Source organism: Rhipicephalus sanguineus, chromosome 2 (assembly GCF_013339695.2).
Source record: "Rhipicephalus sanguineus isolate Rsan-2018 chromosome 2, BIME_Rsan_1.4, whole genome shotgun sequence".
NCBI classification, from domain to species: domain Eukaryota; kingdom Metazoa; phylum Arthropoda; class Arachnida; order Ixodida; family Ixodidae; genus Rhipicephalus; species Rhipicephalus sanguineus.
Window position 1 is genome coordinate 26,770,603 of NC_051177.1, and position 23,381 is coordinate 26,793,983.

The window sequence follows — 23,381 nt, forward strand, 5'->3', positions numbered from 1 at the left end:
AGAAAGAGCATCAGCATAAGGATTTGTTCTAGTCCGGTATTCTTGAATTTTAAGGTCATGATCGGATCTTTTAGACAGATAATGCGGTAGTTCAAGGTAAATGTCTTTATTAATGCCAGTATTTTTATTATGTATCTGAAATAATTTTAAGCGCAATTTCCTTCTGCGAGATCAACAGAGTGTGTTGGCGGGCTAGTTGGTGAGAATCCATAGAGCTTTTTTAGCGCGAGAGACGACACCACAAGAAAGAAGACAAAACACAGCGCTACTCTCGACTCAGTCGTTTTTTGCGCTAGAAAATCACTATGGTTCTTTTTGCGAGAGGAGAGCGCTTCCCATCCTGGTTCGTTTTTGAGTTCAGTACAGCTGTCCCCCCTCGCTTATACCGCCTTAGAACGAACCTTGCAGCACAGTTGTGTATTTTCTCGATCAGGTCAATCAAGCCCTTTTGGCCCTTTTGGCGTGGTTCCCAAACACAACATGCATATTCCGAAATCGGGTGGACGAACGAAACATAAGCAGTATTTTTTAGGACAACAGGTAAGGGTCTCAGATTTCGTTGCATGAAATTTAGCGCTTTGGAGGCATTTGCAACTACGCCCTGCACATGCGCATTCCAGGAACGGTATCGTTCGAAAGGTTACACATATAGGTATTTACACATGGATTGCTGGGCAATGACGTCGCCTTTCAAAAAGTAACGTGTTTCATCCTTTTTCTATTTTTGGTAAAAGACGCATGAACACATTTTTTCACATTTATTTGCATTTTCCATTTCTCACGCCACCGCACAAGTCTGGTAAGGTCAGCCTGCAATTCGTACCTCCTTGGATTGCACGAGGTAGATCCTTCATAAAAACGTAAGCGTTGCGCATAACGAGCCGGACGTCTGAACCCGCTTGCTTGCACACTGGACGTTCTTAAAGCGTTCTGTTGCGCCAGATGATTAATTAATTGTTGGGGCTTTACATTCCAAAACCACGACATGATTACGAGAGACGATATTGTGGAGGGCTCCGGATGTTTCGACCACTACCCATGGGGTTCTTTAACGTGCACCAATATCTAAGCACACGGGCCTCTAGCATTTCGCCTCCACCGAAATGCAGCCGCCGCGGACAGGATTCGACCCCGCCACCTTCGGGTCATCGATTGCGCACCATAACCACTAGACCACAGTGACGGGCGTTTCGCCCGATGAGGTATATACCTGTAGCGAAAAGTAGTTGGAGTATCGTACACAACAAATATATGCAAGGGCTGCAAAACTGAAAAATCGACACTGGAACACACGTTCTGGGGAAGGTGCAAACCCTCGAAACCCTTCCGTCGAAGTGGGTCGCTGTATTGCGCCGCCCAGCTCCGACGACCTCCTCTGGGCCGTCCAGCAGGCCCACGACGCGGCGTAGAGGTCTCAAAGTCCGCATGGACTTAGGCCTGGTTAGATCAGTAACTGGTTACCGCCGAAGACTGCTTGCGAGTCTTTAAAGACTGTAATTTGTTCTTCGAGAGTACTTCTGGGGTTACTTGGTGATACATAACTGTAAACTGAGGGGCGCAAATTAAGACAATCACGAAACACTTCACGATACAGGCGCTCGTCCTGTCTCATTACGAGCCCCTCATTCTTGAGTGACATGTCCCTGACAGGTTGTTGCGCCAAGCGCAACCATTACCTCTCACGTCAAGTTTGCGAAAAAGAAAAAAGAAAACTTCGCCAGCTTCATCCTTTCTCGAAAATTTCCGTGCACAGCATGAGAAATATCAAACGAACGCCTGAACAAATATTTATCTCGGCAGTCAACTCCACTGAAGTCAGTGTAACGTGGACGTTTCTTTCCGCTCCAGCGCATTGCGCAGTTTTGAGCTTATTATTTACAGTGTTACGATACAAAGAAAAAGGCGTGGGGCAGTAACACCGATGGTGTTTTCACATCCCAAAGGGGCACCGCCGCGGGGAGCCGGTACAACCACGATGTCTGTGTTCCACTGATTCTATTTTTCGCCAATTCATAGTGTGCACACAGAAGGTTATAAGCTAAAGACAAAGTGGAGCGTCAGTTACAAGAGAGGGGAGAGAGAGAGAGCCATAGCAGCCCCAATTAAGAGCTCCATATTGTTCTTGACATGTAATTACGTTGCTGGAATGAAAGATGCGGAAATACACTTACCATTGTGAAAATTATGATCACAACAATGACACGTATGTTTTCTATGCCTCCCTTAATGTACACAGATCGTTTAGCTCCCAACAACACCCCCCCTCCCCCCCATTGGCGTGGGGTGGTGTTGTTGGGGCGGGGGGGAAGGGTTGTTCAACCATTCTCCCTCCCCCCCTCTCATGCAAGCACGCATACAAATAACGCACGAACATGCATTAAATGTAATTGACCTACCCCCCCCCCCCACCCCGAAAAATATTTCTGACTACGTCCCAGCCAGCCCCCTACCCCCTTCTCGTTAGTTTGGCCCAGACAATACTAAACTGAGCCTATCTTAAGCAATAAACACCTCAACGACATTTCTGTAAACTGCCTGTAGAAATGAAATAGACAAAAAAAGAGTTAAATGACGATAGACTGAGCACAGAACAAAAAAAATGTTCGTAAGTAAAGCACATAGCCATGGTCAGCAAATGTCAGGAATAATTAGTGAAGGACTGTTTGCTTTAATAAAAAGGCCACGAAACAGATCGAACTACTGCTTTCGATTGCTGCGTGAGCCAATAACGTACACGGAAAACCTCCGCGTCCTCGAATAAAATGAGTATGTCCTAGAGCGCATAAACAGACATCGCGTTCGTCTACCTCCTTGAACCTTTTATTTTATCTGGTGTCAACGGCACGCGCACACTCGTCTGTCCTCGCACGCTATCGTACAGCGGAATGTGTGATACATGTGTTCGCGGTCTTTGTCTCGTTCAATCTACGCCATTCGGCACTGACACGCTTGCAGGTTTTCCCTTCCAGTCGATCACCTTGAAACGAACGCACCCTGTGTGCTTATATACTAGAAACGTGCTCGTTTTGTTAAATGGTCACATGACTTGGCGTCTTGAATGCATACCACATGCTTTCCCTTTCTCTATTCCGCAGGAAAAAAAAGAGAGAGAGAAGATCACATGTCGCAAACAGTGCAACTGTGTCTCTTGACGCAACACGATACATCCGTGTATAATGTATAGTTCTCTAACGAAATTTGGGTCAGTTGCCTTAAACGCTGACGTTAGGGCACACATTTCAACTGCGCATTTCAGGCGGGGAACTATAGTGAAGTAATTTTCAATCAGCAAAACTGTACGATGAGTACATTTCGTTAAAACAGCGCGTTAGTAGGACCAACGCGCTGCTTCGACGAAATGAACTTCAACCAGCTCACCCAACTTACCATCTTGATTATGTACCAAGAGTAGCTAACACTACTGTCGATCTAGACATCCGTCCACAAAATAATATTACGCAGCATTGGTGCCCCACTTTTACTTTCCACGCAGTGTGCGAAAGAGATTTTGGGACCAATATTAACCGGAACGCCTACGTATTTCGTAGCTGATTTTCGGGACGCATACTTCGAAATTAGCGCTAGTCGTAGAATTTCGGCCAAGCAGTTTTGAATGCACAGTTTTGCATGTACTTAGATGATGTATTCTAAAGCAAGTATAGTTACGCGGAAGCGTTGTTAATTAGTCGACTGCACATTAGAGTGGTGATGCGAATAGTGCATGTTCCTTCAAGTACAGTATCGGAACAGGTGAAGCTGCGCCTACGTAAGAAAGAAAGAAAGAAAGAAAGAAAGAAAGAAAGAAAGAAAGAAAGAAAGAAAGAAAGAAAGAAAGAAAGAAAGAAAGAAAGAAAGAAAGAAGGAAAGGGCGGTATACCGTCGGCCAAGATGCGACAATACTGAGAACGAGGTCGGGCACCAGGAAAATAAAACAAAGGTGTGCAGTGAACTTCGACGGAAACGAGGAAAGAAAGACTGCTGCTACACACAGAGTGAAACAATAAGACTATAACAACAAGGAATCCGCGCGATTCGACTACTCATGGGATATATTCTGAGAGTTCGAAAAACCGGGAATAAACTGGAAAGTACGAGAGAAAAGCAGAGCACTGTCTTGGCATCGATGAAGTACGCACTGAATACAAACTAGAAGCAGTTGGAAGCAGAAAAACGAGTTGATCGTTGTCAACAAGGAAGAAGCGGCCGTTTTTTTATTCTTTTTTTTTTTTCGCCTTCAGGCCAGTTTAAAGAGACAGTTTTGAGATTGCAGCGCCGCATCGCGAGAACTGAACGAAGTGTTTGCATCTGCTTAATTTAAGACAGGGGTCTCAAGCTCACCCCAACTAGCTAGCCGCAGCGACGAAATTTAGGGGGCGATCGGAGATCTGTTCGTTCCGCTTGTTCTCCTGGGGAAGAACAAGCGCGCTGATTGGCTGAAGCGGGAGATGCCACTCAAGGCCGGGGCGTGTCGTCATTTCTTTCTTTTTTTGCTTGATCTTTTCTTTTTGGTGACGTCATATCGCGTCGTAACGAGTAGGGTGATCGGAGATCTCTGTTCTGCGCCGTTCGTTCTGCACCCATTCTGGCGGCGCACGCGCTAGCCGAAGCCAGAAAAAACCACGTCTCTGAGGGGCGTAGCCATCTTTCCTTTTGCTTGATCTTTTATTTTTTGGTGACGTCAGACCGCGTCATAACGAGCATGTCGTCTGCTACAAACGAACGGAGCGCGAGACCGTTCGCACGCGTTCTCTCGAGCGAACAAACGGCTTGGCACGGCATGATGCGGCGGTTGCGGCTGCCGCAACAGCTGATTTTCAGAAAATGGCGCTTGCGACGTGTGCTTCTCTTGCGGTTGGAGGTGTGAGATGCGTTTGAAGACATGAGCGAGTGGGCGTCGCTTTCAGTTCTCGAAACGAACAGTGCGAACGAAATGAACGGGCCTGCCACTGGGCTGTGGTCTTACGCGTCGGGACTTCTTAGTTCAAAAGCGCTACCAGCTCTTGCCACGTGTCGTCCCGGTCCTCACTCGTGAACGACGGCCCCAGCGGGCGTGACGGCGTAGCTATCTGTGGGTGCTCTTTTATAAAAGCCAGCAGAAACTCCCTTTGACGATCCGACACCCGGGAGCCAAGCCAGACATTCCGTTGGGACGACATTTTGAAAAACTGCGCCAACCACTACTTTTTTTTTTTTTTCGCGTGCGCGACTTAACATAGCAAGCACATTAGAAAAACAAACACCAATAAATATCAGCACTCAAAGCTATTGCTGTTTCAGAAACTGCTTGAGCTTGAAAAGAAAAACAATATCTTTTCGTATAACAACTGTATTTATTAGAAGGCGAGAAACACTTCGTTTTGAAATATTCGGTCCCTTTGCCGAGGACAAACGATGCGCGTCTACTTCCGGAAAGCTCGCCGCTCACCGCTTGACGATTGGCTGTCCTCTTCCTCTCGGCAGAAGAGAGCTGCGGACCGCCCACTTTTGTGACGTAACACCGCCAGAACGAACGCGGAACGAACAAAGATCTCCGATCCCCCCCTTAGTCCCGTAAGCGCGCCGGGACAGTGAAGAAGATTAAGGAGGGGGTGGTCAGGGTTGCATGTTTGTACAAAGTTTCCGCTAACGTTGGTTGCCATTTCAAAGAAGACTGTTCCCATATCTCAGCTATTGGTCGTTTTTGAAGGGGATTTGCGTCAGGATTCGAGAAGCGTATCGATACCGATCTCTAGCACGACTAAAATCTGGACGCCAATTCTGGAATACAGTTTTCGTTCCACCGTTATGCCTCAAGATATGGTGACCGCGTGGGTGCCTAAAAAAAATAAACAAGGGAAAAAAATGCTTGAAACCAATCACGCCTGTGTAGCTTACCAGAACAAAGCAGAATTAAACGCAAGACGCCACATAGATCCCTTTCTCATGGCAAGCAACATGGCCTTCAGAACTTGGGCCACTGCGAAATCGCCTCTTGAGCCAAAAACACTTGAAGAGAAACCCGTCCGTTGGCCTTGCGTGCGAAGTTCCTTTCTGGTGCGGACAGCTGTGCACTGCGGCTTACGAACATACTTATTAACAAAATAAAATGTATATATAGATAGGATGAAGACGGTCATTATGCGGGCCAGGCCGCTATCGAGAGGACCGCGGGTCGCGCGTTTGAGACCGCTGATTTAAGAGACGCAATTGAGACCGCAAGTGTTTCAGAAAGAAACAATATGCTGCAACCGAAATTAGCTAGACTGTGCAATTTGTTATCTGCAACTATACGCACGGGGTCTGTGCAACGTCCTATGATGTTTGTTTGACATTATCAAAGAAAAAATGGACGACGGCTTTCAAATAAACGTGCTACCAGCGGTACTAGCTGTTTTACTCTAAGAACCTATGTTCTTTTAGTCAATTAGCTACATGACGCAAGCTGACAGTGATGTCAAGAAAAGACACAGACGAGGTTATCTCATTCTCGCTATTTCTTTGCTGGTTGAATAACGTTCGAAATAATAGACACATAACAAACTTAACAACGGTTTATAGTTATTGCGAGCGTTAATTTTAAGAGAGAAGTTTCCTTCATAGTTAAACAAGGAGAGCATTAAAGCAACGACACAAGAATTGCCAAGAAGACCAGGCGCTCGCTAACTTCAAACTAAAGATTATTCTCAGAAATCCACGCCTATTTATCAATCAACCCAGCAGATCACACATTCACGCAACAGCACCTCATCGCCAAAGCGATGAAGTATACAAGCGCAGAGGCGCTTGTGCAGTAACGGGAAACAAAACCTGGCTCAATGAAGTACCATCAGACACAGCATTTTATTGTTTCTTGCTCTTGTTATATGGTGTACCACCTTTCCTTGTGGACGAAAATATATTGGGCAGACCGGCCGATGCCTGAACATCAGACTCGGGGAGCATCTCAGCTCTCTGAAAGGATCACGGCGTTCATATCTTGCTTGAAACCTCCTTTTGAAAGACACATCAGTATTGTGCCAGAACAACAATGACTTGACCAGAGAAGTTGTACAAGGTTTCTACATTCAAAAGAATGGTCACACGTATGTCGGCCAGCCTTCCTCGAGTCTTCAACCCTCTGAATTGGCTTTTATTGCAGATAACTTTACACCATTTGTGTCCTTTTTGTAAAGGCTTGAGTCTGAGCACGCGTCTTATAATCTCGAGCTTTCAGACTCCAACTGCGTCACATCTTTCTTGTTCATTTTAAGTTTTCGGGGCTGCTTAAGATATTCTTGCGTGTTGATGTCCTTTATCGTTTTGGGTCGAGGAGTTCTTGCATGATGATGTCCTTTTTGTGATCTGGGTTGAAATAATAAATGGGCGCGGATTTCTGAGAATAAACTTTAGTTTGATGATAATGCTCGTCTGGTCTTGCTGTTCCTTCGTGACTCGTTTTATTGCGCTTCTGGTTCAAGTGTGAAAACCTACGAACTATCCCTTCATTCAGTTCTTGTAAGTTTCCTTCATGGTTATTTTCCTGGCTTTATTCTGTCCTAGGTTCCCGTATAGTTCATTAGAAGTACCAAGTCCTTCAGTTCCCGTGGTTATTCAAGTTCAGTGAGTAAAATTACGCAACGTAGATTCGAGCCTATGGTCACAAAAAATGCCGCTGGTGTAAAAAAAAAAAAAGCCACTATGCCAGCTTGATTCTGATGACGCATTGTACAACTTTCGTTTCATAAAAAAAAAGAAAGAAAGAAACTGAGCCTTGTGATAGAACAATGTTCGGCAGAGCGCGTGCCGAGCTGTTTTCACAAAGCTTTGGGTAAACACACTTGCGCAAAGCGCGTGACTTGAAGATTTTCGTCAACTACAACAGACCGTATATGCAAGAGATGTCTTACTACCGCGCACTTCGTTAGATGGCGATATGGCCTCGAGGAGTTACGGAGTCGCCCTCTATCGAACGCGCCTCGATTGCGTGCTAGGCAGGATAGCGCTGTCGGCGCTCTACAAAAACACCTCGCGGAAGCCCTCCAGGGCATTTCTGTAAGTACTTTCGAAATGAACTGTGTTCTTTACTGTCAAAATAATCATTTTTGACGAACTGAAAGCACAAGATAGTCTACAGTCGCTGTCTCTGTGCAGAAAACCGAGCACCCGCTTCACGCTGTCACCGCGTTGGAGACCCCTGAACCGGCTTCTTGCGTGAAAAGTAGTCACTCGCTGAGTGCAAACTGTGTGAAATATCTTGTTAGAGTAGACTGCCTGTATAACCAAACGGAGCATAACAGAAAGAAGCCTCAAGCCAGTGATCGCACGGGTTCGCGACGACTGACGGTGCCTCTGCATGTATGAGCGTCTGCATGTATGTCCGTATGTTTCGCTTTTGCTTCGAGCGCGTTTTGACACCGCGCTGTGAACTTTAGGCCGCAAAATATGAGAATTTGTGAGTAAACAAACAACTACTGTTGCGCGGACGCTATCAGAGCAGTTCAAAAACAATTTCCTTAAAACTGCGGCTTCGGTGCGCATGGCAACTTTGTGATCTGCCGTCCCGACGATTCAGTGTTTTTTTTTTTTTTTTTTCGGTCTAAATTCGGATACGTTTCAGTGTCACTTGACAAGTTGTCTCGCACTGCGTATTGATCGGTCTTCTCAGTGGGCAAATGCCGCTGCTTCTGTTTCTTTATTCAGCGCATTCATTTCGTTTGGTGCTCACACAAAACGTGAGCAAATGCGACGCCTTTTTTTAATGCTCCTTAATTATCGTTCCGTTTGCATTCCAGGGAACCTGCCGCTTTCTGTCACCAACAAATTCATAAACCAAAGCTTCACCACTTCGAGATTGCTGGTGAAAGGAGAACCAGTCTACGAGACCGAGCATGTAGTAGCATGCGACGCCTAGGAAAAGAAAGAAAATACAGTAACGTTTGCCGGACTTGTTCTGCAGACGTCGGCTGTGAACTAGGACCAACATGAACTTGAAATAGCGATGAATAAATTAGAAGGTATTGCAGCAACCAGCAGCCGCAAAACAGGATAGTAATTATTTGGCGTGTACCCCAGCAATTTTGGCAGCAGTGTCGTGTCTAACGCCAACAGGGTGGCATCTTTCCCACGTAAATAAATGAGGCTCCAAGAAAATACATGGGGTTGGCCGGTGGGCCGATCATCGGTGGGCCGATCACGGAGGTAATGCAAAATTTATGTAGCTTATGAAGCAATGCATGCCTCATCAAATGGGAAGGTTGCCCGTCGGCGTCCCGCGTCGGCGGCGTCAACACGAGTGATGCAAAATATAATTGTCACGTGATGGTGTCACCATATGACGTCACAGATCGCCAAAATATGTAGCGTCATTATGACGTCACATAATGTGACGTCACACGATGACGTATTCACACGTCATGGTCGCTTTGCATTGCCTCCGTGATCGGTCGCGGAGGCCGTGCAAAACCGCGTTAGGTGCAGAACGCTTTTGGAGGGGGGCGCGGAAGAATCAGTACATCGACTGACAAGAAAATGGCTTTCGCCTTCTGGTCATCTTTAACGAATGCATAAGGGACCCTGTGCGTTTTTTAATTCAGCGTATCTAAACAATGACTTGCGCATCTGCAGCCGATTTTGTGGACGCTGAGCACGAGGCCGACGTCAAGAGGTCGCATTGGAGGGTTCTGAGATGGCATCGCACGTGGTAAAAGGTAGCGCTTTTACCATCCTGTGGCAGATAAGCATCATTTGCCGGCGGGAAGCGCGCGCGAGCCATCGTCTCAGTGCGCGCTGTCTGCTACTCACCGAACATCGCAGGCCCGACGCAGCAACAAAAGTCTTCGTCGCGGAAGTGCTTGTTGCACACAAGACTTGTAGCGGATGGCTATACTTGCCGGTTCTTAGCTTTACAACCCATGCTTCACGCTGTTTCTTGTCCCGCGGTTACCAGTGCAGGCTGACACCATGGGCTCCTTTGCGTAAGCGCGGCACTGCGGCACCGAGCGGTAGAGCCCCATGTTCGTCGCCTTCGGAGCCAGCCACTCTATTACAATGGTTTCAATTGAATAGAAAATGAGAGAAAACTTCCGAATTTGAACAGACCGCAGCGCATGTGGGACTTGCAACTCGTTTTCAAAGCACGCGGCAGTGCGCCACAAGCAGCCGACGCGGCCGCTGAGACCACGTGATCCTGCCAAGCACGTCACGCCGACGGTGGCGCCGGCGTTTCCAGTGGTAGGCCTCGAGGCCAATATAGGACCTGACACTGCAGGAAACAGCGAGGACAAACGCCGCACTTCGGCCGTAGTTCGGCGCAAGCAGCTATTGTTGCGCAGATATGGGACAGGAAAAAAAATCGCCGCTACGCACATTTTCAGGCAGAATAGTTACACCCTTCATACGAAGCATACAGAGCGTTGCGGGCGAGACCTGAAACAATCCTAACGCGCACCACACTTTTCACACCTTCTGTGACTGAGAATTGATTGTACACATTACCACAAACCGCGTTTACATGACCACAACGCGAGTATGGGTCGAATCAGAAGTCGCGATGACAGCAGACAGAGTCTACGTAACGTGTCTACATGAACTGGTTCTAGAGGTCTGTGATCGAAGCGGCGTCCAGCGTCGGGGCGAGACAACCGAGAAGGCAAGGAAAGCCTCCGAGCAAACAGTTCCCACATCCCCAACTCTAGAGGCGTGGGAGACCGCTCTCCGTGACAGCTCTGGACTGGAAGCCCAACGGGCCCCTAATCCAGAGGGCGAGAGTGGCGGCTGAGTCTTGCGGTGTCCCGGACTATGGACACCGACCATAAGGGGCCACCAACATCGGCCCTTGAAACCTCTCTATTTTTATTGAAGTTTCTTCCTCCTACCGCGCATTGATATCCCGACACAACAGAGATGGGCCTTGGCAAACGTGTCGAATTGAGTCTGCCTATACTCCTCCAGCCTGCCCTGGCACCCCCTCGCCCCGACCAGCTAGCGTTTACATACATGGGCCCGGCAAACCGACTGGACTCGCTACGATCGTGCCCATGAAGAGCGAAGCGCCGTTATACATTATACGCCCACCAGGCACGTCTCACCTGCAGCTGCGCGTGTTGTAGTAGAATCCCGTGGAGCACTCGGCGTAGTCGCGGCACTTGCAGCGGCAGTCGCGCGGATCCCAAATCATGCCCGGCCCGTTGCAGGCCAGCATCTCGTTGTTGTTGCGGCAGACGCAGCGGCACTCGCTGTACTGCTGCAGCGCGTTGCAGTCCGTGGGACGCTCCTTGCACTCGCAGCTGCACTTGTCGTGCTTCTCCAGCGTCACGATCTCGTGGCCCACGAAGTTGAACTTGCTCGCGCCGGGCTCCGGGTACTGGGCCTTGATCACCTGCGCACGATATACGTCGGATAATAAAGCTGTCGTCGAACCAATCCCGAACACTAACATCCTAAAGGCTCGTTCACACCTGCTACTAGCACCGGTCGCGTGACCAAGTTAGTTGCGAAGCGACTGGGCACAAATGGTCGCCAATGACAGCTTTGGTCACAAAGCAACTGCTTTGACTCAGTCGCTCACTGCTCGATTTGTCTGTCGCGCGACTCCAGTCGCAATCGTCTGGACCAGTCATATGCACAGGAACAGAACGCCAGCTTATTTGGTGGGACAATGGCACTGCGAACGGACGTAAATTCTGTGTGGCGACAGGCATAAGTCGCACGCAAGTGTGAACATCGGTCTTCTTGAGTCGCTTTTTGGTCTCCAGTCGCAAATGATCGCGCGACCGGTGCTAGTCGCAGGTGTGAATGAGTTAATGCTTGGATTGCGAGAGACGCCATATACATGCAATGGGAGCATCGAGGTCAATTATGACAATGTGGTGCGATGTAACTGCTCCGCCAGTCAATGTACACGGTTTATCACGATGTGACGTTGCTGCAGATAATGTAATTCGCGAACTCATGCAGCGGGACAAATAATTGTGGTCGTACCACTACCATGCCCTTACACCCATACCTGCAAACAACGACTTGCTATCTCGCGAAGCCATGGGGCAACACTGTTGTCGCCGTCATCACCATATAATCACACTAACACGTCCACCACCACCCTTTATTTGCTGGTAGCAGCAAATGATTAATTATTTATTCTTTCTTTCAAGGGTTGCAGATGACTTGTAACGGGAAAAAAATTCAGTCGTGCAAATGCACCCGTAAACCTGGTGTAAACTACTGCCCCAACCTAGCCGTATCAATCATGACCCATTCAGTATGCTTCCTTTCGATCGCCGCATTTTTCACTTGCTTTTCCCGCGCACTTTCTGAGGGAACTAAGTACGCAAGTAATCAATCAATCAATCAATCAATCAATCAATCAATCAATCAATCAATCAATCAATCAATCAATCAATCAATCAATCAATCAATCAATCAATCAATCAATCAATCAATCAATCAATCAATCAATCAATCAATCAATCAATCAATTATACATGTAATTACAGAGGTGGTACCTTGAAGGTGACGTTGCTGGTCTTGGTGGGCGCGCACTTGAGGATGGTGCTCGGGCAGCAGCCACCGCATCGCGGCACCCTCGTGCACGGCGGCCACAGGATGATGGACGGGTCACTGGGCTTGGGGAACTCGACTAGCTGCTTGCTCGGCAAACACGTGCCAGGCTCGGGGTTGGGCACCGAAGCCGAGGAACCTGCGCCAGCAGCAGCCGCCAATGGCCGCGAAAGTACTGCGCTGAATGCCACGCACTGAACTTGCTCACGGACGCTGACGCTTTCCAGACAAGCACGCACTTTTCCCAGACGCGTCTTAGAGGTGTCTGCGCTCTTCGTCAACGATGCCAATCCGTATGCGACACATCCCAGCATTCCCATGCATACAACAGCGTCGCCGCGCCAGGTTAGGCGTCTCAAACTCACCTCAGCTAACGGACCGCAGTCACGAAATTTAGGCCCGCAAGAGCTGGTAAAGTGAAGAAGGTGGGAGCGGAGGGAGAAAGGGTGGAGTTTAAACAAAATGTCAGCTAACGTTGCCGTTTGAAAGAAGGCCTTTCCCATTTCTCGTATACGGGACAATTATGAAGGGGATTTGGTGCCAGGATTCGAGAGACATATCGAGACAGGGCGTTCTCAGTATTTTGCCACCTTTTCTCTTCTCTTTATCCCGATGCGGGAGGGAGGGGAAATGCCGCGTTTCGAAGGAGGAGGCCCAAGCGGTCACTACGAAATCATCTCTTGAGCCAAGAACATTCGAAAAGAAAAGCGTCCGTCGGCCTTGCCCGTGAAGTTGCTTTCAGGTGCGGACAGCTGTGCGTTGCGAGTTTAAGGCTCGTGGACATACCTATTAAAAAAAAATGGAACGAAGACAGTTATATGTGCATGCCGAGCCGCATGCGGCCCGCTGGCGGCGTGTTTGAGACCCCTGCTCAAGGTAATATTAACTCTATGGTTGGAACGGTTCCAGGGTGAGGCTGGAAACTTAAAATCTAGAATCTTTGTTTTCTGTCTGCTGATGGCAACTTTCACGAACCACGTCCGTATTACGCGTGCACCGCGTGCGTGTTTGCATCGAGTCCTTAATATATCTTTGTGGCGTAGCATTAGATCTGATTACGTTATGAACGAGTGTTATGAATACAGGTAGAAAATAATTAAACAATAAAGTTAGAAAAGAAGTATGACGCTATAGCGTATACGTAGCATCTATAGACGTATGGGTTCACAACGCCATACCGGAAATGCCTGCAGTATCGATTGACAATTAAAACGCTTATGTTAGCTAAACTAAAAAAAGAGCTTAAAAGTCGGCATACCTCCCACAGGTCCTTTTTTCCCTAGAAAGAAAGAGTAAGGGAAGGGATTGTTAGAACAATTGCAAGACACAGCATCTGAAACTAATGCCATTTATTAAACAACGTGGCTTTACGTGCCGGAACAACGATGTGATTATACATGGCACGCCGTATAGTGGAGGTCTCAGGATCGATTTCGACCTCCCGTGGTTCATTAACTTCCATCGAATGCATGACACGCGTGAGCTTTTGCATATCGCCTTTATCGAAGTACGCTCGCCGTGGTCGGGGTCGAAGCCGAGACCTCGTGCTAAGTAGTGCAAGGCCAGTACAACTAATCTACGTGGCGGCTGAGGCAGCTAAAGCCATCGGAACTGAAATCCTTGGTTAAAGTCGCACATGGCCGCGTGCACCACTTGTGAGCCGTGCTGGCACTGACTTCTTCAAAGCTGAAATGTATGGGCGTCAGTGCGCTGCGAAAAGGTATATACGTACTACGGAATCAGCTAAGCTTGCTATACTTGGTTACAGCCTAAGAAAGTGTCCGCTCCGCCCACAGATATCGCTGTCCCTCCCACAGATAATTTGCACAAATGCTCCATCCAATGGCGCCTGCTCATTTTCGTGACGTCAAGGACTTATCGAGTGTTTCAGACAGTTGAATTTCTCATACAGACACACGTTTGTGCCGCTGATTTCAGATTATAAATTTCAACGTGCTGGTAAATTTCGTCATAGATTCCGACATCTGTGAGGCTCAGCGACACATAATCTTCATGTAGTAACAACGAACCTTTAACTCTCAATATCCGTAGCATTTACATTAGCCTAGGAGTAGGAATAGTGCTTACAGTTCGAGCGAATACAACTTAGCACTGCTGTCTTTCACAGGTGAAGGACAGTGCGCGCCACAGCTCTGTGGGCGGAATCCGCATTTTATCTTATGTGGTAACCGAGTGTAGATGGGTTGTATACGAGCTAGCATTTAGGTGGTTTGATGAAGGTGACCTCTACATTACTTGTGCAACCAAGAAAGAAAGTTCGGTCTTCAAGGATCAGTGAATTGAAACACTATAGCACTTTGTGTACACCCTGCCCATGTATAACGTATACGTGTAGACGAGGCATAACTAGAGCTAGCTAGCATGCAGGACTTTGCTGCCTCTGGCAACAAAGATACGATAACTTATAAAGATACGATACGATATAGCTGTTATGGCGTTCATGTACAAAGTTATATTTAATGGCAAACTCCACACTTCACAGCTAAGTATACAGCTTATTTCTGCAGCCCTGAGGGACACCTCTGAAACAGCCCACGCGAAGATGCTGTTCAGATGGCATACACAGAGGAGTGAGAGATTCTTACCCAAGATTGATGGTGCTTCGTCAAACCCGTGCACAGCGGGGTCGGCTGTAAATGCAAAATATTAGTTAGTTTCGACTGTCTGGGGTTCTTGAACGTGCATCTAAATCAAAGCACACGAGCCTCTATCATTTCGCCTCGATCTAAATGAGGCAGGCACCGAACCCACTTCTTTCAGGTCAGCAGCCGAGCACCATAACCAGCAAGGGAGCGAAGTTGACAACCACCCGCTTTGCACCATAACCGATTTGCACCATAACCACTGTGCCACCGTGGCGGATCGTCGGACAGACAAACAGCATTGCACACTAAGACGAGGTGGCACCTTGACACACGAATTCAAACACTTAGTACGGGTTCTAGCGCACTAATTACTGTTTCACATTGGAATACCCAATCCCTTTCCCTCACAGCGGGAAGCCGCTCTTTCCAGCACAGCCCTGGACGACCAGCGAAGACTGATTGAAAGGACCAGCCGGATAGCAGCAACAGCAAATGGGGCCCTGCACCGAGGGCTCCACCCTCTGGGACTTCAAGAGCAAAGTGAAAAATAAAGTTTCCTGCTACTACTAAGCAAAGGAAAAAAAAAAAAGAAATTAGCCAGTTCCACGCCGGGAAAACCGTCGGACAGCGATGCTATAATGATGACGATAGTGATGAGACCTGGTACAAAAAAAGTCATCATCATCATTTCGAGCATTATGATCGTCATCATTTCATTTTATTTTATTTCTTCACTCACTCTCACCTGTGGTCACGTGACCTGCGTGACGACTGCTACCTAAATATTACTACCTACAAACTAGTAACTGCTACTACTAACTATTACTACTGCTACGACGACGGCACAGGGTAGACCATGACAGCTACGCTGTAAGAAATTCTTGACAGTTCTGTGGTTAGCCAATAGAGGCTAAACAACACTTTACCGTTTTTTTATTTTATTTTTGCTTTGAAGGGTTTATTCTAAATAGCTTGCAGGAAGGTATATCCGTGTGTCTCTGTCTTGCGTATCGACAGAACTGCGTCGCACGCAAGGGTTGTGTAGGAAATGGTTTGGACAACATTTCGCGCGCTTCTTTCCTCATTCTTCGCGCTGGGCTTTTCCCATCTCTCTCTCTCACTAACTTTGTTCCACGTGGATGGGATCTAATTGCTCAGAACGTGGGCGTTGCGCACCATCATGCACGGTCCCGTATATTGCGCAAAGGCGCGAACTGTCTAATTTGACGAGGAGGGGCGACTTCTCATGCGTACATATTCAACACGGATCCCCAGCGGCGCCGACTCTTCTGCCCAGCGCCTTACCGAAGATGTAAAGTTTACAAACTCTCGTTCCTGATGTCACACTATAGTGGACCGACGTCATCACTGTAGCCTATAGGTCACAGTGACGACACACCCAATCGTTGAAGCGTCGCGCTTGCCGGCGTTTATACGAACATGACTACACCGTCTGTACGTTGGTGCTGCATAGGTTTATACTTCTGTATGCAAGTCGCATCGCGTGACGTAAACTAGGAGGACCGGCAGTTCTGTCAAGGGGGAAGGATATAAACTAGAATGGGGCATGGCGTCACGCTTTTGTTTTATTTTTATCACGTGCCTTGGAGAGTGTGCTTCGTAAAGGCAATAAACAAGGATAAAGAAACGAGCTGTTTATTAGCGTTGCGCGGTATACCCTCGAAGATGCCTCACCAACTGATTCGCGGATGGGCGACGCAAAGGCTATTGAGATTGGCTATGGTACCGCCAATTCCGTGCAGTGCAGAGTATACAAGGATTCGTGTTAGCCAATCAGCAGTGAGAACCAGCTGCGTGACCCAGAAGATCCAGAGAAAGCAAGAGGGCCTGCCCAGTGGAGGGTTGTCCATTGGCATCGTGTGCAGGCATGCATAGAGAGGCGAGCAGTGCACGGCACAATTCTCTATTATATTTTATGGTTGGCTGTCACGCAGCCCGCAACCTTGGCAGCACTGCACGAAATTCGCGAGACGGAACGTATAGGTATAGGTACACACACAGGGTCAACCACATCTCAGGTGAGCGCTTCATTATTATTCAAGACAGTAAAACTAGAACCCTTTACTTTACGAGGTAAATGACCGTTATATGATGGCTAATCATGGTGCCGATAAACACAATAAGAATTTTGCGAGTGACGCATTAAACATCAGCTTTTGTGACGTCTTGAATACTAATTAGGTGTTCACCTTAGATGTGGACGACTTTGTAGATACATCATACGTCACATCAGGACAAGGCAAGAACGCTGCACACTTATACTTCAGAGGGAGCATTTATGTGAGTGAGGCTGCTCCTTTGCTAACGCCAGCGCCCTCTTCCACAGTGCAGCAACTTGTTCTGTAAAGACAGCGTGCATAAACCGCGCAAATGCCAACACACACAAATAAATGAGAAAATACCTAAGATTAAATGAACTCGCGTCCCTAATGGCCCTTGTCTACTATGACCGTTGTAGACTATATACGGCCACATGAGCTGCGTCTCAATAGTTCCATGCAGAGCTTTCGGAGGCATTATTTTCATGACAATGTCCTTCCACCAGCAGCATTCTACAACGAGGTGTGATGCGCAATGTCTGATGTCGATTTCCTACCGTAATAAAATGCAAGAAGTAACAAACTCAACAAATAAAATATAAAAAATGAAACCTAACAAAGTGAAAAAATACGACAAAAAATAGCAGATAAGAACTAAAGATAAAAAACTAACACAGTTAACTAAATGAAATAAATAAGAATAGCTACGCGGCAGATAATGCTTAAAAAAAAACCAAAAAATGCAGAATTGTCTTCGTTCAATCGCAGTACGGTGATTCAGCTGCCTGCAAATTTTTCCCACATCTAATTTAGCTCTTAAAAGTTAAACAACGACAAGCTTTGTTACTATGTCTGATCAACATTCGAAACCACTTCCAACCATTTAGATTCCCCCGCCCAGTGGCGTAGCGCAGGGGGTGGCACACCGGACTTGGGTCTCTTGGCCTCTTTTAATCTTGTCCCTCAGGACTCCAATAAAGTTCTTTGTATGTATGTATGTATGGCATACAAAGCACAAAATGTCACTCGACCACAACTGCCTGCCCTGTGGCGCGATCTTGTACGCGTTCTTAAAGCACGCGATCGGTCAATGTAGGGCCGTGACGTCTGTCACGGTTCACATATTGACCATTCGCGTGCGGCTGGATGTACAAGATCGCGCCCCAGATCAAGGAGGTGCCCCCCCCCCCCCCCCTCTTTTAAAATTTTTTTGCCTTACGCCCCTGCTCCCGCCCTAACGGATACACGTACGCTGGCTATATGCACGTTTAAAAAAAAAAATATTACTTATATGTTAAACTTAAATAAACCTCTCAACTACAACCGCTCAACAACACGCGAAAATGAAGATTTGAAGAAGGCACCGAGCGTTGCAAAATGTGAAATAAATGCGACAAGGTGACTGGCGCCATCTGTAAAAAAGGCAGCAAAGCAATAGCTCTGGTCTTCTAGCCGGTTCCAGCGTCCTGCGATAACGAGCGGCCGCAGAGAAAAATGGAATGCGCTCCTCAATAGGAGCGTTGCCACAGAATACAAGGAAGTTTAGCAGATTCGTGGTCTAGGAGTCGGCAGAAATCAGTAGCTTTCCTGTTATAGCAAAATAAGCTTTCTAGACGAAGTTCTTGCACTATAGGTCCACGGATCTAGCGCTTATTTCTGGAACATTGTCTTGCTAGCGCTCTTCCGCCCGTGTTCGGTGACGGAGTGCTATGCCCCATAATTTCTGACCGAAATAAACAGCCAGAAAGGCAACTGAAGTAAACAAGAAAAATCTAATAATAACAGAAGTAAACAAACAAATAAAGATAGGATAAAACAAATGCGAAATACGACGCAGCAGTCAATATACTTCAAGAAAAAACAAAACGAAAAAAGACCATGATTTCATGGCAATCCAATGATTACATTGTCGGCGACACTTTTGTAGTTCTGTACTTTGTCACTCTTGTTACGAAGTGTATCGGTGAGCGGCATTTGACTCCGAGAATTAAATTCGTTAACTCTCTCTGCTATTCCAACCAACCGCGCGGTTCGCCGCATTGGCCAATGTCAATGCTGCGAATAATTCACCGAATAATTCAGCGGTAGGTACTCAAATCACGGAGGCAACGCTCAAATCAAACGAGGCCTTGAGATTCTGTGAGCGGCGCTGCACCGAACTATAGTGAGACGCAGCGCACACGGTGTATACATTCGTGCAGTGTGTGCGACAGATGGTGCGCTCGTGGTGAGAGTCGGATGCGGCATGCTGTTAGAAGACGTGAGATGAATGTGCGAGAGAAGGTGTATGCAGCGTGCAATATATACGTGCAGTGCCGTGAAGTGACCCAGTTGGACTTCTCCATGGCGACACTGCCGGCTACGGAATGGGCAAGCAGGCAGGCAGGCAGTCAGTGCGGCGTCGGCATCAGGAGCCACGGTTCCGAAGACGGGTGCGAGGAGGTGGTGGTGGTAGAGGAGGAGGAGGAGGAGGGACAGGCAGTAAGGAAAAGAGGTTAGGTTACCGTGACCCTCGTAGAGATAAGCGATATGCAGCGGGGCGACTGGAGGCGGCGGGTCCTGAATCGTTTCCTGATACGTACGGTAGCCCTCGAGGAACTGGCTCACGAAGTCGGTCAGGTTCTTCACGTCGCGCATCCGGAAGAGGATCGAATCGGGAACCTGTAAAGGAGACACGTGCATGGGATCGTTAAGGAAGGACCATGGGATGCCTTGCACAAGGCGAAGAAAAGCGTGCAGCATTGTGTAACCCAGCGAGAGAGTTGGTCGGCAGCTAGTCGTATGCAACAAGCGTTTCAAATAACATTGTCAGCAACCCTTAAACTTCCTGTTTCGGAAGAAAAAGTTTTACAGCAGCGCTGTTATGCCCCCCCGTTTGTCCGGTTCGCGATGTGGAAAAGAAACTATCATCACCATCATGACGGCGCGCGCTCTCAAGAGAACGAAAGACAGAGAGAAAGAGGGGGAGGAAGAGGAAGCGAGAAATAGAGAGAGATAGAGACAGAGAGAAAGGGAAATAATAAAACAAAATACGGTGAAGCTAGCGCTAAGTCGCGCAAGGCATGAAACAGCGAAACTTGACGATTCTGAAGTCTAATCTGGTTGCTTTTACGTTGTTGCTATAGGCCAAACTCCAAACTCCATAACCGAGCGTTCGCACCTCTCATAGACCTACGGGCATGCCGTCGTTGGCGTATGGCTTGAATCGCTTCGGGCTCTTCTCGCAGCCGCTATGGCCTTTCCCGTTCCCTAGTAAGGCAGCTTCGCACAAGTGGTGCCAAGCCTGAAGGAAGAGCGCAGCTGGGTGGCCTTCTTTGTTGCTCATTAATTTTGTAGCGTTAGCTACACTTGCCTAGCCGGAGCCGATTTCGCGTGGAGGGTCATGAGCCGTGCTGCGCATGCGCGAGGATCAGTGATGTCACACAGCTGGGTCACCGGAGCTGGCATCTCACGCGCTCTCCGACACCGCCGCGCGCGGCTCACCGCTGCTGGTCTGCGCGCATTCGAGAGGAGTGACGTCGTAGCCATAGACACAGTGCATGGTGCTGGCGCGCGCGCAGCAATTCGTCTTCGCTGTGCAGTCGCCGTCTGACACTGCGCTGGGGCCGCTTGATAGCGCCTCTGACTGTCGTTTGCAGTTGGGTAACGCCATGAAGAAGGAGAGCGCAAATGCTGCTCGATGGCGCAGAAGAGCCGAGAAGCTTATCTCATCGGATCCAGAAGTAGTTGCCTGGCAATTAGCGGTTCATCGTACGAATAATGAACAGAAGAAGGCTAATAATCCTAGACAATCTGGAAAGCTAAGAATAATCAGCTGAACCTTTGCTAACGCTACGTATATCCTGGCATAGCCGAGCTAAGTCACTGCAATTTTTTTCTTTCTTTCTTCTCTTTCTGTTTGTTTCTTGTATCTCTATTTTGTATCTGTTTGTTTCTATTTATTTCTCCTTCTCGCTCTTTTTATCTTTATTTCTCTGCCTTCCCTTTCTTTCTCTCTGCGTTTTTCTCTCTCTTTTCTTTTTTTCGAAAGCAAGCTGTCTAGAGCGGCGGCCGTAAATGAATGATAAAAAAAGCCGAATTTTTAGGTAGTCACCTAGTATTCACTAATAAACTTTGAATTACTTACTAATATAATAATTCCTGGGCTTTCGTGCACCGAAACCACGATGTGATTATGAGGCACGCCGTGGTGGAGGGCTCCGGAAAATGTGAAAACCAGGGGTTCTTTAACACGCGCTTACATCGCACAGTTCGGGGAACTCACTCACTCACTCACTCACTCACTCACTCACTCACTCACTCACTCACTCACTCACTCACTCACTCACTCACTCACTCACTCACTCACTCACTCACTCACTCACTCACTCACTCACTCACTCACTCACTCACTCACTCACTCACTCACTCAATCACTCAATCAATCAATCAATCAATCAATCAATCAATCAATCAATCAATCAATCAATCAATCAATCAATCAACGTGCCCAGGGACAACGACTGCATCAGGTAAAGAAAAATAATGAACAATCAAATAAACGGAGTCTACAGTAAAAAATACGACAGAAAGAGGGAAAATATAAAGAAGTCAAAACTACAGGGAAAGTACATTAAAGCAACACAAGAGATATAGAGGCACTGAGGCACAGTGATGATAAACATAGTTCACATAAAACAAAGCACAAGGCAATCTGAAAAGACAAAGGGAGAGAAAAGCACATGTGCTAGGTTTCAAACTCTTAAAGCAGCGCGAAGCTCGGAAGCAAAACAAGACAAAAAAGCAAAGACTGCGAGAACCGATGTCGTGCTCGTTGTTCTATGGCGACTCGGCTGGTAAGCCGTCCCATGGAATAGTCCACTGCTTACTGCACAATTTAAAAAAGCAATAATGCTGACTTGTTAATTTCACATCACTCTTATTAACGAAAACATGAATTTACTTGCATATATATATATATATATATATATATATATATATATATATATATATATATATGAAGAGGGCGGGGGGTTAAGATGTCACGGAACCAGCAACGTGTCACTGCTAATGATTCGCTACAATATATAGGTGCACCGCGATGTCAATTCCGACTGCGTATAAGACACCCGGACGCGGCTTGCCTTTTCGTGCGCTGCATCCAATTAGCTGCATATGGGAGTGCTTGTTATACGTTTTGTGTGGTTCGACGGGTCAGATGTCAACAGATGGCCTCTCAGATAGGTACCTATAGCTATTTTATCGTTCTGTGCGCGCGCAGCGCAATTTGTACAGTGTACTCCGATACGCTCACCTTGCTGTTAATTGTTAGATCACGCACTCATATAGTTCGTGCTCCCGAAGGAAAAGGAAGGTCGCGGGTTAGGTCCCGGCCGCGGCGCTCGCATTTTTCACGAAGGCGAAATACTGAAGGCCCCTGTACTATGCGATATCAGTGCGCGTTAAAGAACACCACATGGTCTAGAATTTTCCGGAGCACTTCACAATGGTGCGCCTCATAATCATCACGTGGTTTTGGAACGTAAAACCACATATATTGGTATTATTTCCTTGTCATGCGGAAACTGCTACATTTTTATATGGGGATGAGAGAAGTATGTATGCGGGACACAAAGCCAGGAAAGGCGTATACGTCAACTCGAAGTGATAGGCCTGAGACATAAGTCGAGACGACCCAGCCCGACCCGACCGTGTGCGCACTCCTCCCCAAGCGATTTGGGTGAGTGAACACAGCACATGCAGGTAGGTTGAATGAAGCCGTTTCGACAATTATTCTCGGCCCATTAAACATACTCAATTGAAGTTAGCAGTTGCCGGGGTTTCACGGGCCAAAACGACGATATGATTATTGAGGCACGCCGAGTGGAGGGCTCCGGAAATTTCGACTACCTTGGGTTTTCCGTCTTCATGAAAATGCGACCGCCGCGGTCGAGATTCGTCTCGCAACCTTCGGGTCAGCAGCCGAGCACCGTAACCACTATACGACCGCGGCGGCCATACTCAATTCGACTCCATCGTGTTCACGCGTAAGGGAGGTTGTGTGTTCGGCTACCATCGACAGTAATTTGTATTTTCTTCCACTTTCAATTTTGTTTCTTTTTGTACAGGTATCAATAAATCAATGAGTCAATGAATCAATCAATTTCTATGCTATGTTCCTAGGAACAAAACGGATGTCCCTGAACTGGGGAAGGGGAGACAG

At 47.4% G+C, this 23,381-nt stretch overlaps 1 protein-coding gene across 1 annotated transcript; it reads right to left on the reverse strand.

The window, feature by feature from the left end:
* Positions 1-11,040: 11,040 nt before the first annotated feature.
* Positions 11,041-19,838, reverse strand: LOC119382585 (vascular endothelial growth factor A). Its single transcript, XM_049412252.1, has 4 exons — positions 19,762-19,838; positions 15,099-15,164; positions 12,459-12,652; positions 11,041-11,335 (listed from the first exon to the last, which is right to left on the reverse strand). Exons 1-4 carry the CDS (start codon positions 19,814-19,816, stop codon positions 11,042-11,044), a joined length of 609 nt encoding a protein of 202 aa, XP_049268209.1. The 5' UTR covers positions 19,817-19,838; the 3' UTR covers position 11,041.
* Positions 19,839-23,381: the final 3,543 nt, after the last annotated feature.